Source organism: Haliaeetus leucocephalus, unplaced genomic scaffold, assembly GCF_000737465.1.
Source record: "Haliaeetus leucocephalus isolate CR32 unplaced genomic scaffold, Haliaeetus_leucocephalus-4.0 Scaffold206, whole genome shotgun sequence".
Taxonomy (NCBI): domain Eukaryota; kingdom Metazoa; phylum Chordata; class Aves; order Accipitriformes; family Accipitridae; genus Haliaeetus; species Haliaeetus leucocephalus.
The window spans coordinates 11695550-11713721 of record NW_010972642.1 but is presented as its reverse complement, the minus strand read 5'-3'; the positions used below and the strand labels follow the sequence as shown (position 1 = coordinate 11713721).

At 39.3% G+C, this 18172-nt stretch overlaps 1 protein-coding gene across 1 annotated transcript in view; it reads right to left on the bottom strand.

The window, feature by feature from the left end:
• Positions 1 to 18172, bottom strand: part of MYBPC1 (myosin binding protein C, slow type) — an 80143-nt gene that overhangs the window by 16280 nt on the left and 45691 nt on the right. Inside the window, exons 11-24 of the mRNA XM_010566283.1 lie at positions 16825 to 16949; positions 15625 to 15730; positions 15151 to 15317; positions 13430 to 13592; positions 12044 to 12150; positions 10662 to 10795; positions 9365 to 9521; positions 8595 to 8699; positions 7775 to 7963; positions 6213 to 6351; positions 6066 to 6137; positions 2618 to 2688; positions 1349 to 1516; positions 778 to 866 (exon numbers count right to left, since the gene is read on the bottom strand). Coding sequence (XP_010564585.1) covers positions 778 to 866; positions 1349 to 1516; positions 2618 to 2688; positions 6066 to 6137; positions 6213 to 6351; positions 7775 to 7963; positions 8595 to 8699; positions 9365 to 9521; positions 10662 to 10795; positions 12044 to 12150; positions 13430 to 13592; positions 15151 to 15317; positions 15625 to 15730; positions 16825 to 16949 — 1792 coding nt within the window. The remainder of the gene's footprint in view (positions 1 to 777; positions 867 to 1348; positions 1517 to 2617; positions 2689 to 6065; positions 6138 to 6212; positions 6352 to 7774; positions 7964 to 8594; positions 8700 to 9364; positions 9522 to 10661; positions 10796 to 12043; positions 12151 to 13429; positions 13593 to 15150; positions 15318 to 15624; positions 15731 to 16824; positions 16950 to 18172) is intronic.

Below are 18172 nucleotides of genomic sequence, written 5' to 3'. Positions count from 1 at the left end.
GATGCTGTTCAAAAAGTGTAACCTCACGCCTTTTTGAATGCCTTATCTTAGAGAATAACCATAGAATATTCCTTGAATTTCTCAAGAGCAGTGTACCTTGCAGTGTATTGCTGATCAAGCTTTTATCAGGCTTTTAACAGCCTTGTAGAAGCCAGATCATGCCCACCCAGTATCTTTAGGTGTGCAGACTTGAAATGGAAATGAATTCTGCTGTAATTCTTGTATTCAGAAGAATAAGGACCCTGCAAGTAGAGAGGCAGTCACTGTTGTAGGTTAACACAATGCTGTGGCAAAACATGCTATATCCTTGGAAATAGTCATATTACAGCTGTGATCTCAAGAATTTAAAAGTTGCAGTTTCTATAGGAGAGAGTGAAACTGCTCACTCTTCCCCTCCCTTTTCCTCTCTCATGACAAGAAAATGATTAAATGCTACAGTCCCACCCTTGATACCCTTTCTAACTACTGCCAGTGTAACCATTTTGCATTGTGCTAGAGATTATTTATCTCACACGTAATGTCTACTGTGAGGATTTATAAGTGTCCTGTAGATGACAGATGACAAATCAGTCTGCCTGGGCTAGTTACCCAATTCATTAATTGGCTTAACATCATTTCTTTGGGATGTCAAAGCAAAAGCTTTCAAGCACCAATGTACTTCAGTGTGCTTCCACATCTGCTTAACTCACCGGCCTACCAAAGTTATACAGAAATAAGTTAAAAAGCAGCAGTATAAGAAAAATAGAGTATTTTCCTGTCAGTGTTTTTAGTTCTTACCTGGAAAGGAATAACGAGATTCACAGTTTCTCCAACTCTTCGAGTATAGGTTTGTTTTAAGTGTCTTGGTAGACGAATCTTTGGAGGTTCTGAAAAAAGCCAAAAGCTTGTGTTTGACTTTTATCTTCTTTTCTAACTGAGGCAGCACTGGTGGGCATCACTATAAATAGGAGACTGTGTGGTCTACAATTCCCAGAAGTGACTAATGAATGAGGTATTTTAAATTTCTTAGTCCTACAATGTTACATTCAGTACACCATTGGTTTTTGTAACACCAAATGCTATGGTGGTAGGAACAGGCAAGAAACAGCACAACTTAAAAAAGCAACATCAAGTTCAAGTTCTGCAGAAAAAAAGCCTTGAAAGCCTGAGCAATAAAGGCTTAGAAATAAAACAAATAAAAAGAATTACAAATATTTTTAAAGATGGTTTCATGATTTCTAGCCACTGCACAATGGCTTTGTAAGGCCATATCATCATTCCAACAACAGGTAAGTATTAGCCTTAAAAAAACAGAACTAAGTATGGAAGCAGAGTGTATTTGTGGGTGAGTGTAGCAGGAGGATCTTACCTACCACTTCCTTGACTAAAATAGGCTGTGGATGGTACCTGGGCTCACTTTCACCAGCAGCATTCACAGCTTTTACTCTCACAAGGATTTTCGAGCCAGTCGGCAGGCCAGTGATAGTAAACTTCGTTTTGTCTGTCAGCTCCGGGTTAGCCACGATCCATTCATCAGCTAGTTTAGGGCAAAGAGGATGGGAGGACGAATCGAAAGAATAGAGAATTAGAAATACATCCACTGCACAGATGAGGAATATTACAGAACAGTAATAGATTCATTATATTCTAATGAATACCTCTATTTTGTTTTTCTAATCATGCGATAACATGATATTGATTCACTTTCATACATAGGAAGAATGTTTCAAACCTTAAAGGGTTTCTGCTGATTATATATTTATATTTAGAGAAATAAATGTTTTTAGAATGTGTCTATCATTTAATTGTACCAGAGAGAAAACTGATTAATTATTAAATTTGGCTGATAGAAAACAAGGGGGACATAGAGTATATTTCCAAAAGCACTCATCATTGCTTTAACAGCTTCCTTGGAGAGAAATGGGTTTTACAATTAATTTCAACCAGTACTGAGTTCCCTTGAAAGTACCACTGAGAGTGCAGGGATGAGAGAAACGCAGAATATTTACAAATTGCAATGAAATGCCATCTCTCCTCATGCTTTTAAAAAAGGAAGGCTGTCAGAATTACTCACATAATTACAGCATTCTTGGATTTTTTATCCTACCCCTAGGCAGTCGCATGTAATCCATAGAGCGATCATAAGAGTACAGTCTTTCAGAAAAGCTTCAATTACCAATGATACTTTCTCTCCCACCCTGTCCTCCAAACGTAGATTGCTTTAACACTGCTGGCACCTTGACGTTCCGAGTCAGATTTATGCAGTAGCAAGTCAGTACCAATACTTTCCAGACCATATAAAGACAGCGTTATAAAATCGGCACAGAAGATAAGAGAACTATTATAAACTAGAGAGCCCTGCAGACTTAGAGCACAATACTGTAGTACATTTTCATAACTGTGTGTCTTACTTTTAGGGATTAAGGTCTCCTTCAAGCTGCTTCTTTCAGCTTCTAGTAGAAAAGGATTGCAGTCAATGACTGTTTCCCTAGCACCCCCCCCTCCCTTTATACATGTACTACAGCAAATTCTGTAGACTGTTGCCCCTAAAACTCACTCTCAGAAATTTATCTTTACTTTTAAGAAGAGAGTTTTTCTTTCTTTAAAGAAGATGTATATCCTTTGTTGAATACTGTACCTTCCAGGTTAAAAGGTGGCTCCACCAATTCCTCAGACAGATCTGTCGATATACCTTGTGAGAATCCATCTTTAAAATTAATCAGAGACACCCACTTTCACACAGATGGAGCATTTTGTCAGTGGTTAGCAATTCCTGTTAGTAAGTATGCAAAGATAGATGCTGGGCTTTAAAGATTTAGAGGACCCGTATTTAGGGAGACTGCAGGGAGGAAAGAGATGGGAAGAGGGCATCTAGATCAAAGAACAGTTACACATGATGCTCACAGGAAAGCTAAAGGATAAAGGAAGAGGGGAAGATAAGGTTGGGGTTTTTTCTTTGGGCCTGATCACAGCCCTGGAAAGATGAAAAGAAAGAGACAAAAGGAACATTTGGAAGAGAGAAATGAAACAAAATGATGATGGGAGAAAGCGTAGGAGAAGAAAACACATCATAGAAGAGAGAAGAAATTCAGAGAAGAATTCTGAGTAAGAAAGACAGGAAAGGAGAAGTCTTGGAAAAAAACTTGGGGAAACAGAGGAAGAGAACACATTTAGCTAAAGGCAACATAGAAAGAAAAGAAGGCCAAAACCATGGATGATGACAGATATAATGTAATCACTAAGGCTTTATTTCCTGGGCCAAGCTAACACTGCCCTGGATTTCCTGGAATCCTGGACCTGGCTATTTTGGGGATAATAAAAATACTATTCTAGTATCTGTGCATGGTCCTGGATGGGTACACTGGCAAAGATCTCAGCGAACAGAGAGTCTGAAGTGCTTATTTACTAGCTATGAAAACAGAACATCTGCAGGTACAATGGACCTTTAAAGGCAGATAAACACAATGTCCTAGGGAAAACTAGGGCCAAGCTCATCAGACTACCCTTGAAATGTCACACAAGAACCAGCTGGCAGCATACATTGCTAGGAATTGACTTCTCCAGCATCAACAAGATTTGGTCTACTCCACATCACCAAAGCAAGAAGTTCAAGTTGGATGTTGTAAACTAGCCCTGAGGAGTTCTATATTCACGTTACTCACACCTACGCAATGCCAGATCCAGATACTCATGATGAGACTCCAGTTCAGTAATATACACAGAGCTGTCAAAGGTGCTACCATGGTTAAGGAAGTCCAAGAGTCCACCATGTTAATCAAGCTATGAGGTTCAGACTAAAGGGAAATACCAATTTTCACAAAGCCAAACCAATGCTCATGGTACATGATTCTTCTAAATTATAATTATATATATATTTTGTCTTTCTATTTTCAGTTTGTGATTTCTTCTAGTGATTGCTATGATAAGGAAGACTCAAAAAAGCCCACTTTAAAACTACTTCAGTGACAACGATGAAAGAATGGAGAAGGTAAAGACAAATGAGTTTACAAACAGATAACTAAAAGAAAAGAATGGCAGAATGAATATAGACAGTCATAAAAAGTACCTTGAAATTGAAAAGAGTTATTAAACATTATAGAAGAAATTAGTTTGAGGCAGAACAGGCACTGAAAGGGCTGAGAAAAGGAGGCACTGCAATATTGCAAGAAAGAAAAAAAGGGCTGAACACAGAGAAAAGGATGTATATTCCAATAACAAGTATTTTTTAATTGGTATTTTCTACTAAGCTTGCTTCTTCCTAACCATTTTCATAACATATATACATAAATAATGACAATTGTGTATATATAGATGTATATGCATATATAAGAGGCATATATAGATATACATAAACACTCAGAAAGCTATGTAAAATACATTGTACCCATTGTATTTTAACTGAGGTGGGTAACAATAAAATGACAGACTTGACTGCCATTTTGTTGTATCTTCATATGTTTTAAACCTATCTGAAAAAAAAAAAGTAAAGAATTTGTTCCATTCAACAGGTATACAATGATCTTCTGTCTAATAGTCCTTAAAAGGTAGATTTGGAAGATTCCACTGAAAACCTCAGTTTACATTAGCGTATATATGTATTTCTCATCCTCTCTTGGCGCCTAATTTGGATATCGCATAATGTCAAGAGGTTTATGACAGTAGCATAGTACAAGCACTTTTAACTTTTTCCCCGCCATCCTACCAATAGTAAACGGAACATAATGTACATAATATACACTGGAGTCCTCACATTGACAGTCCCCTTTATATTCCCGTACATCTTGCCTGTGCAATGGAAACATTATAGGAATGCTGCATCTTGACGCAAGACTGCAAGCTTACCCGTTCTGAGCTGTTCCCACAGCTCCCTCCCAATATACAAGGAAAACCCTTCCTACCATTCCAGCTGTGTCTGCCTTCAGGTAATCTTCTCCAGACCTCTGAGCTTCTTGCAGTCTGTTCCTGTTCCTTTACAGATATTCAGCTCAATACTACAAGACGCTGAGTGCTCCTGAGAAAAGCCAGTGGTTCTTCTTCACTCCCTCTCCCACTCGCCTGAGTGAGAGCTGAGGGCACTCTGCTCCTGTGGTATCTGACCACTTTTGTGAACTACTGTTTTCCTGGATTGTCTGAATCTGAAACACGTGACAGTGTGAATAACAAGTTCTATCCTCTACCTCTTGTCTCCAGGCTGCGGACTGCATTCATGAAAAGCTTTTGTTGAAATCAACGCCTTGATGAAAAAAGGTCTCCAACTCATCACTTGATTTACAATGCAGTTAAGAGCAGCAGCTAGCGTAGCGGAAGAGAACAGTGTCCCATTCAACCAAATACACAACACTGCTGGAGTCCCACTGATTGGCATTTGCCCACAGAGGCTAGGTATTGCACATACCACTCCAGGCTATTTGATACTTACCCAGGTGTTGATGGATTTTACTTTTTGAAATAGACTTCATTTGATGCCAATTCAGAAGAAAATCTGCTGGAAAATACTAAGTTTCTGCTGCTTGATCACCAAAGATTCTACTTGTAAAATATATATTCTATTTCGCTATTCCTTGTTACTTTACTCTCCTAAGTTTATTCATTCTCTTTCATCTTTATCTTTCTCCTTCAGTTCTGTATAGATTTATGTCTTAGATGGACATAGTTAAAGACCCTGTATCTAACTACACTGAAACATTGGAGAAATTAAACATCCAGACAGGAACTTTGCGTGCCTAGGTAACTTCTACAGCCAGCTATGGGAGAGGCCGTCTGTCCTCAGTATTGGGAACTGGCACTTGAAGTAGCCAATTAGTAATATGTCAAGATAGAGATTACCACACTGAGGACCTCCTGTCCCTAAAACCCAGCCAACCTGCACATATTTTGGACCACACTTATAGCCAGTCATTACTTCCTATTCATTCATCCACCCACTCTTTACTGCGTTGACTCTTCATCTAGCTCCAAAAAGAGGATAGCGATTAACACGGTACTTGGTACGCTCCAACAGATTACCTGGCTTTTGATTTGGATTTCCGATCAAATGTAAGATGGGTTGAACTACAATCAGTGAGTGGGATCTGGAATACAAATCTAAGGAAGCCTGACCAAAACCGTGCTGCTTCAGGTTTTCTGACTGATTAGTCTCTGCCTTAAAGTGAGAGCACCTGATACCCGTAGAGGAAAAATGGAGAAAGTCTCACCTACTTTCACTATGAGTAACATACCACGGTCGTTGTCACTTACTTCCTTCAAAGCAGTACTCTACAACATAGCCGTCTAACCCTGCCGCGCCGATGTGGTCCGGTGGCCTCCACTTCATCGTAACGGAGGTATCGGTCACGCTATCCACGGCCAAGAGAGTTGGGGGACTGGTAACAGCTGAAGCAAGCAGGCAGTGGGGAGAAGGCAGAAAACTGTGTTACAATTAAAGGTTTACATTTATGGGGTGCGTTCCTCTAATTTAGCATCATAGGTGGCAAGCTAAACCCTGCCTACCCGGTATTTCCAATCATCCCTGGCACTTCTTTCCCAATTAGGACCGAACTAGGAGAAGCAGGTACCTCATCCCATATCTGCTCGCAGCCTAACCCAGAGTTAAATTCCTCCTGCTGAGGAGTGAGAAGGACAAAGAGAGGTGGAAGGTGGAGCAGAGAAGTTGCAAGTAGAGTATTCTACAGCAGCAGGTAATTTCTGGCAGGAGGAGAGGGTGCTGTAGCAATTACAGGGGTGCCACTGAGCAAGGTGGGAGCCTTTGCTGGCCTACGGAACAAGACACCTTTCTTTTACGGGGACTTGTAGTTGTCACAATAGTTTGAAAGTCTGTTTCTTCCTATGAAAAGGCCACCAAATTAATCTGTCACTAGGTGAATGACAAGGCCCTCTAGCTGTTACATTAATATAAATCAATAAGATTATATGGACAATAGTATAAAATATGACCTAGCCTAATCTGGATTGTCTGCAAAAGGACATTGAAAATATGTGATCCCTTTCTGGGAAAAAAGCCCCTGCTTCAGCTAAGGGGGATCCATGAGGCATAGAGTGAATTTAGGGACTATTCAAATGTATCTTATCATATGATTTATTGCAATATTGGGCAAATTCACTTAATTTTTTCCCATAGACTTCTACCTTTATGATAGATCGTATACCTGTGATTTTTTTTTTTTTTTGATGGAAGTGTATGGATTATTTGTGAATACTTGTACCTTTTTAAATTGCAAGCTACTATCTATCAGCAAGCCTAAGTAGTGAAACATGAAATAAAGTCTCATTTTCATACAGTTCAGCCTGCAAATAGTGATCTTTAGACTTCTGGTCCCTTTTCCTGACCATTTTTGGTCAAAAGCCAGTGCCTGACTGAACTTTTAGCAGGAGAAAGACACATAAAACAACCAAGACTATAATCCATCATTTTTATCAATTCTCTAAATTGCCAGTTTGGCTGCCAATAGTTTGACTATTGACTCAGGAGGTACCTATGATACACAAAAATGTGGAACTACTATTTCTGGTCCTTAAAACATATTGACCATAGTATTGACCGTATCAGGCTCACCTATAGCATGTCACTGTTTTATTGTAGTGCACCATTTCTCTGTCTATACATCCTTGTTTCTTGTTTATAAAAGACTATAAATCCTTCAGGGATAGACATATAGTTTATGCAGCACCTAATAAAGACAGGTCCTGAGCAACACAAGTGCAATAAGAACTACAGTTATGTAATTAGATGACTGTAATAATGTATTAGTGATAATTCTCTAAATGCATGCCTATCCCTATGCTCTTGATTACTTACCTAGAGGAACAAAGGACTTTGAAGGCATACTTGGTTTGGAAATGCCTACTGCATTAACAGCAAATACACGGACCTCATAAGCAACACCTTCAATCATCTTCTTTGGCTCAAAAGTTGTTTCTTTACACAGTTCAAAATTCAGCCTCATCCACCTGGAGCTTTGTTTCTTTTTCCTTTCAATGAAATATCCTATTGACAAAACAAATTATAGTAAGTGGTGGCATAAAGCTCAATAGTGAGGGGTCTATTTTTTGACTGCCCAATGGCATTTTTTCTGGATACTCCTCAATACCCCTTTCTCGCATCAGAGTGCTTTAGGTGTTATTGTTAAATTTTTCCCATTTCAGGCTATCTGGCACCTCTTTGGCTTTCATGGCCACGTACGAGCTTTTTTCGGGCTTCACTTACACCACCTCTGTATTTAGTTCAGAGTGAAAAGGGCCTGATTCTGCTGGCCTCTGAGCCCCTCTGACTTTCCTGTTAGTTCAGTGTATTAGAAGATGTTCCAATTTACTCAGTAAATTGTTTCTGAAATTCCTGCTAACACTCATACAGGCTAACTGTCCAAAGTTTGGTATTATAAGAGGTTGTCTTTCAAACAGGGAGACTGATAATGTGGCAACATACAAAATGAGAAATCTCAAAGCATTAGAAAAACAGGTATCTGATAAAGTCGAAGATTGGGCAGGACATCCTTGCAACTGGATAATCCAACTCTCCAGGGCCTGAGCTAAACTCTGATCCTATGGTGTCCGTTTTCGGGTGTTTGTTTCTTTTGTCTTTGTTAGAGCATCACCACAAGAAAAAGGAAAGTATGTACCTAAGATGGGTGATCCACCATCATTTGCTGGAGGTTCCCAGGTCATAATACACCAGTCTTCACCCACCTCAGTCACATTTGGTGCCTCAGGAGGATCAGGAACATCTGTTGTAAACAAAGGAAATATTATTTTTAAAAAAACCCAAACCCCCAGACTTCTTTCTTTTCACATAGGCTGAAATAAAAAATGTCAAATAAGAAACAAATCTGAATAGTTTTTGAAGTGCAACACGAGTTCCTAATGAGGAGAGAGAAAGAAAGAAGGTCTCTCTGGATCCTGGCAGGTGGTGAGGAAGGGATAAATGCCAAACTCTTCAGTACAGTCAAGACACTTGAGAGACACTTGAGGGCATGTGGTAAGACAGAGCCCACAGCCATATGGAGAACAGAGAACAGAGAGTGTTAAGGGCAGCCCGAGGCAGCTGCATAAGTTTGGTCCCTGCAGCGTGAGGTGGCAGCGGGGTGATAATTAACTTCTACTTAAATCCCGTGCTAAGCTCCTGTGTCCTTCAGTAACACAGGACCTTAGTATCCTTGCGTCTCAATTCCACATCTGAAAATGGGGATAAACAGAGAAATGAAAGTTTTCTGAGAATCTACCACAGTTTGGTAGCTAGGAAGGACAGCATCTACAGAAGTGACCCTTCGGATATGGGAAGAAGAATTTGTGTCCTGTTGGGGTGCAGAAAAATAGGGTTCTTAAAGGAGCATTTATTGAAGAGGGCTGTGCTAAAAGACATGGCTCACGTGCACTGTTCCACATGACTTACCGACCACTTTAATGTTGATTAGAGCTGTGTCCTCTCCAGCCTCATTCTTTAACGTTATTCTGAAAGGACCCGAATCTTCCCTCTCAGCTGCATCAATGACCAGACAGCTGCTGTCTGGGTATGTTTCTGCCCGTATTCTTCCACTGTCTGTGATCCACTAGGAATCAAAGTAAGCAGAGGGAAAAGTCATCTTTTCTGGATTTGAGAATAAAAATGCTCAAAAATCAAAATCCAAATGCAGTACAGGACACCACCAAAAATACTGAAGCAACTGTAAGAAAAAGCACACTAAAGCTCAGAATTTCAGTTGCCTAATGATCACAAAAATGACAAAATAACTGAGGGACAAATAAGTAACTTTAAAATACGGTAAGTGTTTGGTGATCAGTTCAGCCATTGCATTTCAAAGGAAGAGACACTAGGCTTACTTGTCCTGTGAGCAAGAACATGCTTTTGTCAACACTACCTGTCATTAATTTGATGGAAAGAGAGTAGTGGATTCTCCCACAAGTCAGGTCAAAATATAATTCGTTCAGTTGAAAGGTCAGAGTGATTAGAATGATCAGTAGTTTGTCCTCACAGATTTCAAATGCTGGCACATATTTTGGAGTAAGAGCTCTCCTAGAATAATTCCCTATTTGGACAAGTTCACAGTGGTGATACTACAATTAATATTTGAAAAATAGTACTTAGAGATTTGACCAGATAGTTCTGACAAATCCAGTAATAATAACATGTTCCAGCTTCCACATACCACAATAAAAATTTAAATGTGAAAAGTGGCTTTTTGGTATTACACAGCCAGGGATTGATCTGTGCAAAGTTTTGCATTAAGACACCAGATGCAAGACACCAATTGCCCAGCCTATTGTTTCGTTTGAGACTTGACACTCTATCAGAATTTATCATTCATTTTCCAAAACCAGACCATCCCATGCCTTCCTGTCAAAACCCAGCAGACATTCTGGGCGGTATGTACAGAAGAAGTAGCGATTTTGTAGATTTTCACTAGTTTTATTCTGCATCTTGTATGTCCCTCCCCTTAACAATTTATTTATAGCAAACCCATATTTTTTTCCTTTGTTAATTTCAACCTTTCCTCAAAAAGACCCAAAATATACTAAATAATATTTATCCATTTTACCCTTCATTTTTGAGCAAGGAGGCCTTTTCAGGTAAAATACATCTCCTCCTTATTTTCTGCTATTAAAATCAATGTCTTCACATGGCTAAAGGTTATTTTTTGAAGGAAAAGGCCCCTTGTTAAGCTAAAGAAACGTGTATAATGACAATGTACCTTGTCGCCTTTACTCCACATGACTTTTGGAGTTGGCTCGCCAGTGATGGGGATTTCAAGTCGTAGTTTGTTTCCTGCCACTACTGTCACAGTGTTACCTTCCCCAAGACCATCCAGGTGGAGTTTAGGAGGATCTGAAAAAAGGAGAGATTGTCCAAATTTGCCCTGTGGCTGCCACTCCGAGTTCAGTGACCTGGCACAGGTCTGCAACATAGAGAAATGTGCTCTATGCTTTGTATTTTCCTGGTATTTTTAGTCAACTGATTTTTTGTTCAGAAGAAAATTTGCAAAGAAAATTTCTTTTTAAGAAAATAGTTGTTTGATGAAAAAAAAATCATGGCACCATAGAAATTTTGGAATAGTAAGACCAAACAAAAAAATCTATCTTCCTAAGACAGAATTATGTATATTCAGGTAACTTCTGAGAGAGATTTCCTCTAAGTGGCTCTTCAGAATTTCCATTGCAGGCTTTCTACAGCACCTTTTACCACACTTCAGACATCACTGTTCTTACAGTTTAAAAGTTTTCTCAACCCAAATCCTTTTTCTGAAAATGAAATGGTCACTTTTATTGTACCCCATGTGTATGGAGAACAACACATTAATATCCTCTTACAACTTTTTTAATGTATGGGAAGTTATATTGGTGGGCATACCCCTGTAGTACCCTTTCCCTCTTCATTCTCCCTAAACTGTGCCAATACTTTTTTTAACACAGATATCCCACTTCTTTCAGCTTCAATTACAGAACAAACTTCCTAAAAGTTTGGTCATTGATATTGCTCACCTTTTGACTTCCAAGTTGCTGGTTGCAGTTAAAAGCCAGTGAGGTATTGTTGTGGGAAGAGTCAATGCCTTGTTTTATTTTTGTTTGAAAGACTGGGATCATTAACAAGCCCTATGTTTTGCTGAGTGAAGAAAAGCTGGCCAGAAACATTTTGCTCTGTAGGTATCATTTAGCGTATTTAGGAAATAGGTAAATATGTACCTATTCTACTAATCTTTTATCAAACCATATCACATTTTGCAATGTTAGCAAGCCAGTTCTTCAAAGAAGACAACACTGTATAGCTGAAAAGAGGACGGCAACAGGTGTTTTACACATACTCTTAATAGTGGTTTAGGTTTAGGAATTCAACATCAAGAAACCTTCCCTGGTTGCTCCCCCAAGCTTGTAAACTATGAGCAGATCCTGAGCACAGGCAAAGTGCGCTCTGACCAGCTCACTTGCACTTTGCCAAAGCAGCACGTCTGTTTTTTTCTGGTAGATGTCTGCTCAGAGGAAACAAACTGATTGTAATCAAGGGTATTTCACACTGCTTTTAATTTCCAAAGGTCAGAGAAAGAGATGTTACATATAAGTCATTGTGCCATATACTTACCCACAACATGTACTTTGCATGGAATATTAATATTATAGGCATCTGGTACAAACATGTATTCACCCTCATCATCAACAGCAGCGCTTGCTATAACAAATCTGTGGATTCTGTGAAAAATTGAAAAAGAAATCAATGTCAATTATTTTTAAAGACTGCTTGGAGCTATAAGGAAAAATCTGTGAAAAGTTTAGGAGATCTGTGCAAGTGTGTAAAATTACTGATGAAAAATCCTTTGCTGGCTGCTTAGTGGTATTTTAGCTGATTAAATACCATGTGATTTGTACAAAATATTATTGAGACAAACACCAAATAGTGTAACCAATTCTAATCCTTTCGTTGTTTGAACACAGAAGTAGAAAAATACAGGAGCGTAATCTCTTTGACACAGGGATTCTGTGCTGCCACCACTGGATTGTAGTTTGGTTGTTCAAGAAGAAATCTTTAGGTGATCCTATTGTTGGAATATTCTGACCATCTTTGTGACATGATCCAACCTACTATTCGTTTGCCAGAATGAAGAAATGGGTTGGTGAAGCATATTCTGCTCTTACTAGCTAACTGCGTCCTCTAGTACGATGATATTTTTGCTCTCCTATGACCTGCTGTGGCTAAGCTTTGCTCAAGGTAGGACTCACCTCTGTGCCCTTCCTGCTCCCCTTTCCCTCACCTGACCCTATGGGCCTACCTGGGTTGTGGGGAGCTCCTTCACCTTATGTCAAAGCAAGGGGTCATTGCACAGCTGGCACTTGTCCCTTACTGCGACTTAGCAAGCCTTATGGAGTCAGTGCAAACATTTCATAGCCTGGTCAGGAGCATCTTCACAAATGCGGTTCCCAGCTGTATGTACGGTTTGCTAAGCTGAAGTGAAGGGGATGTAGTTAAAGGTAGTACCTGGCTTTGGTTTTGGTTTTTTGTTTTGTTGTTTTTGGTTTTTCTAAACTGACAAACTTTCCATGAAAAAGGGCAGATTATAAATGCAAAGGGACCCGATATCTCCCCATACTTTGCGTGGTCAGAGATACATGGTCTGAATTGACACAAACAGAAGCCATCAGAGAAACAGACATTCAAAAGCTATATATTTTTAATAATGTCTAACAATTATTTTACTTTACTACTTAATATCCCATACTAACACCACCAGCAATGTCAAGAAAAATTAATAGCTTGAACTTAGATGGATCGAGGATTTGATTATTGTCCTCCACAGCCAAAAGACACGAGGTGAAAGGGGGCAAGGAGACATGGCTTTTATGATGATAAAAGTAAATATGTTTGAGAGGCAGAGGTTAGGCTTGATTACTAGATAATTTTCAGTGAAGTAACCCACATACTGGTCTACAGTGTCATTCCATCAAAAGTCAAGTCAAGACGCAACAGGCTTACCTTCCTTTGTGATAAAGCTTTACACGGTCACTAGCTTCGATCAGTTGCCCATTTTTGTACCATTTTCCTTCCACGTTCTCAGATATCTCACACTTCAGGTGGATTTCCTGCCCAAGCCTCACAGTCTGGTCTTCTAGTGCAAGTGATATCTTCAGTGGTCTCACTTAGGAAAACAAAAGCAGAGATTTTAATGCTAATATCAAACAATAGCTCATGATCCTGTCACGGAGCTGCTACTAGCCATCACAATAATCTTCAAATCAGAAAAAAGCCTCCAATAATAAAGTTCTCAAGTCGAAATACCAGTAATATCTACATGTAAGCCACATAAATTAACCTCTTTTCATGTAGTATGATGCCTTAGAAAGGGTGATCCAAAATACTGGATCTGGGGAAACTCCATGAATATTGCCAGTAGAAGAAGTAAGCCCAGGAGCATAATCTGAATGCTGTCCCCTCTCTGGTGTTCAGGTGCTGCAGGTAGGGTGTTTCTATACCCCAGAGTCCAGTAAGAAACTTTCAAGAACTGAAAGACGTGTGTCCCCAGACCTATGCACTAGAAGGGATTACAACCCATCTTTCCTGTGATTTAACAGTGACCTAACTGCTCTCATAGCCCTTCCAGCTGATCCAATATAATTTGGAGATTTACCAAAGTATTTCATCACAAGTGGGGACTGTAGTTCTCAACCTGTTTTGTCAGGCTGGTAGTAAAGGCTGACTGGCCAGTAAGCTTAACTTCATATGCTATTTGTTCTTATGTTTGCTAAACTGCCTTAACTCACCCTATGAATACCCAGAGATATTACTAGCTTTTTGTAAAATTTGAGTCTGAGAACTGGCGCCCCAGTTCACTTCCACTTTCTGGAAGATTAGATGCTGTAGACCAGGCTGAACACTCAGTACCATATGTATGCAATAAATAATACCTGACTATAATCTGATGTAGGAAACAAAAAGTGATGGGAAAGGCAGTGTTTTATAGAAAGCCAGCAGGACAATCCTCAGAAGAAGTTGCATGAAAGGAAAGATGACGGAGCTCAATAGCCGTGGAAGATAATTTCCAACTTGATAATAGAACAGCATGAATTGGTTGTGCTTAGGTTGCCAATTTGTACAAAACAGTTAGAAGCTGTATGAGTATTCTAGAACAGCGTATGTTTATGCATAACGTATGATAACTTTAGAGAATGGGCACATACATTTCACAAAAAAACACAGGTGTTTTAAAAATATATTGCACAAACAATACTGAGGGAGCTACATAGTTGTGTGTTTGTGCCTATGAGTTCAGGTCAAGTGACTGTGATGCCTATTAACAGTATGCCTAGTTACAGAACTGCTCATTTTTTCCAACATACTTTTTTTCTGATTTTGGCTAAAGAGCCTTGGTTTGGCTTTCCTGTGAAAACCTGAAAGGATTAAAGAAAAGCAGATACTTCCCTCGAAATCACTTTGTTGAGCTGTTATATCTTTGGATGGATAGGTTTGTTTTCCATCTTAACAGAGTGACAGAAAGTTTTCAAGCGGACCTAGGTCATTGCCTGTTACTGCAAACAGCGTCTAAAGGAAAGTCACTGTTCTGGAGATTTGCAGCAAAGAAATTGGTATGGAAATTAAGTCTCCCTTTAAACCCCCAGGAAAAGGCAAGCAAATTATTTATTTCTGTAAGCTAGTAAACTCTGACATACGAATTCAAGAGGAAGGTGGATGATACTTACAATCAACTGAAAGTTTAGCTTCTGATTGGCCTCCAGTTGTCATTACTGAGTAAGTTGCACTGTCATTTTTTGCAGCTTCCTCTATGATCAAAGTGTGCTTTTTACCCTCAACCTTGATTCGATACCGAGATTTAGGTTCATTGGTAAGCTCAACACCATTCTTAAACCTAATGGAAAACAAAGAATCATTATTTTTCCTATAGAAGTTCTGTGCAAATAAGACATCCATAGACCGAAACTTCCAAAGAAGACTTTATAAGACTTAAGGCACAAGAAAAGGTTAAACAAACCCATCCATGAATGTGTAAGGATATTTCTTCTGTTGCTACATTTTTGAATAATGTTTTCTTGAGATTTTCTTAAAAATTTTCATGTTCACTAGTATAGAAAAAACTGTCCACATTTTTGCCTACAATTAAAATATTCTGGGTTTTATTCTCAAGGAAAACAATATCTGTTCAAAGTGTGGCTTACCACTTCACATTTGCATCATCCTCAGACACTTCGCAGCTCAGTTCTACTCGTTCACCAATGTAGGTACTGGTATCCTCCAGGCCTTTGGTCACCAAAATTGGAGGATCTTTGTAAACAGAAAATTACAGATTTACATTCTGAGAGAGAAAACTAAGTGAAAGAGGTTTTCAAAATCATGCTATTGAAGATGATAGTACTTTAAAATTCTAATATCAGTCTTAGTGCATTTTTTTCTGCCTTAAAGCAGAAAAGCGATTGCTCATTAAGATGCTGGTAAGAAATATGCTAAATAAAAATATAACATTTGTTCAGATTAATACCTGCCTTGTGTCCCGTTTTATTGACAGTTTGTCCAGGCAGATCGACATGAGAAGCTGACGTTCCCCTCTTGCCTCCCACAGATCCCTCTCATAAAGCTGCATTTTCATTAGGTCTTATAGCCCGTTATGCACAATAAGATGACCTGATGACATAACGTGGTGCCCTTATTGGTTTAACCCATTTCTGCTATCAAAACTCAAGTTTATTTAATAGTAAGGGATTGTACAAGTTATCCTATGATATTTATAGCGGCAGTGGGCTCCATTATTTTAAATAGCTTTCTGAAATATTTGATGATTTTTTCTTTCAATGTAAGTTTTGTTTTTCCGTTTGTTTTGTTGTGCATGTGTGAGTAATGCCATGAATATTATCAGTAAGACTATCAACACCATGAGAGCAAAAAGGGTGAAGAAATGGCCACCCATTCATAGCTTTTGATAGAGTCTTCTGTTAAATCTGTGCAGATGGAATGAAAACTAACTGCTAGAAATCCTGATCTGAGGGTACTTGAAACAGATCAGTTGGCCCAAGAGTATCGGGGTCATCAGGTACCTAAGGGTGGTGTTAGGGAAAGCCAATGCTATGACAAATGAGTCTCCAAAATGGCTTTGAAATTATGAAGGGGACCACAGCCCCACTAGATCCCAACGCACAGTATGAAATCAAACGTATCCCCATTTCAGGGTTTTCAGTAAATTACTAAATACAGGATGAGGAAAAAAAATGGTCAGGGATCACAGAAATACAGGGTGATCCTAAGGGCTGCTAAAACAAATTCAAAAATATACTGAACCAGATATTCCCTGTTAATTTCTGTTGCAGCCAAAGAAGCCACACCAACCTACAGCAGGTGAAATAGGAGCAAGCTGACATAGTTACCTCTCACAAACAGTTCTGTGGAGCATTTCTCATCACCAGCTGTTACGTAATAGCGAGCATCGTCTGTCATCGTACAATTATTGATGAATAAAATTCGCTGGTTACCTTTGTGCTCAAAAATGTATCTGTTTGAACAGGAATGCAGCAAAGATACATTAGCAAAACTGCTGGACCCTTTTTGTTTTATGTAGAAAGTGCTTTAGGGATTATTAGAGGTGAAAAACCTGGTTTTTACATAGAACGGGAAAAATTGTCCTGGGAAGCAATTTCCAAGATTCAACAGAACTGTCATAGACTTTTTATCAAAAAGAGCTATGGTGTAGAGTGACAACGAGCATCTTAGGGCTTGTTCCAAAATCCCAAGCTTGGGTGATATGAAAAAATAAAAAAAATGAGCAGACTCTGAAGGATGGCAATTAAAATGGAGTCTGAAACTCTAGATGAGTAAAGATGAAAATAACCAGTAATAGGACACCATCCTCATTCCAACACTCTTAACATTTTTGTGAAGTATAATAATAGCCGAAGTTAAGAAGTTAATATTATTGGTAGGCCAGATGGCACAAGAGATCAGTAATGGGATATGGGGTTTTGGTAATGGGATATGGAGCCTTTCACCTTTATGTCACCAGTTTAGATCTGCTCCAGGTTTGTAATGACCAAAGCTCATTAGCATCTGACAGCTGCTTCAGCAGCCTGGAAGAAATGCACTGGAGCATTCAGTCCAGGTCCTTCTGCTGGAGAGGTGTCCATATAGCTGGCTGCAGAACAGTTCTGAACTGCTCATGGCAGATATAGGGGCTAAAGAAAAGGTACCCTCTTTATTATGCATTTTTTTTGTCAACTAGGAATATTAATTGAAATCCTTCATTGACTTTTGCAGCAACAGAATGAAGGAAATCTGCCCCTTCTCTGTAAGAGAGCTTTTGCTAATTATTTTTTCACAGGGCAGAGGAGAAAGTTGCTAGGGTATTGTGCTGCTGAGGAACATTTGAGGAACTTTACAGCGTTGTGCATTACTATTGCACATCGTCATTCCTAGCTGTGTCTGACTGTGGAATGGGATTTTCTGCACCAGGTTGTAAGAGCTGATTGTGCCCACACTAGGGACTGGGCTCAACTTCCAGCCATTGCTCTACCTGTACTCAAGTGTCTGCACCTGAAAAGCCACTTCTTCTAGATAAAACCAGAGAATAAACCAGTATGCAGGTGATAGAGATGATGAAGCAGCTCGGGGTACACTAGACCTGCTGCACACAACTGAAGTCACTTTGAGCTAACGGAGGTTGTTGACTTCAGTGTGAGCATTAACTGGGTAGGGGGAGGTGAGACAAACCTTGCTCCCCTT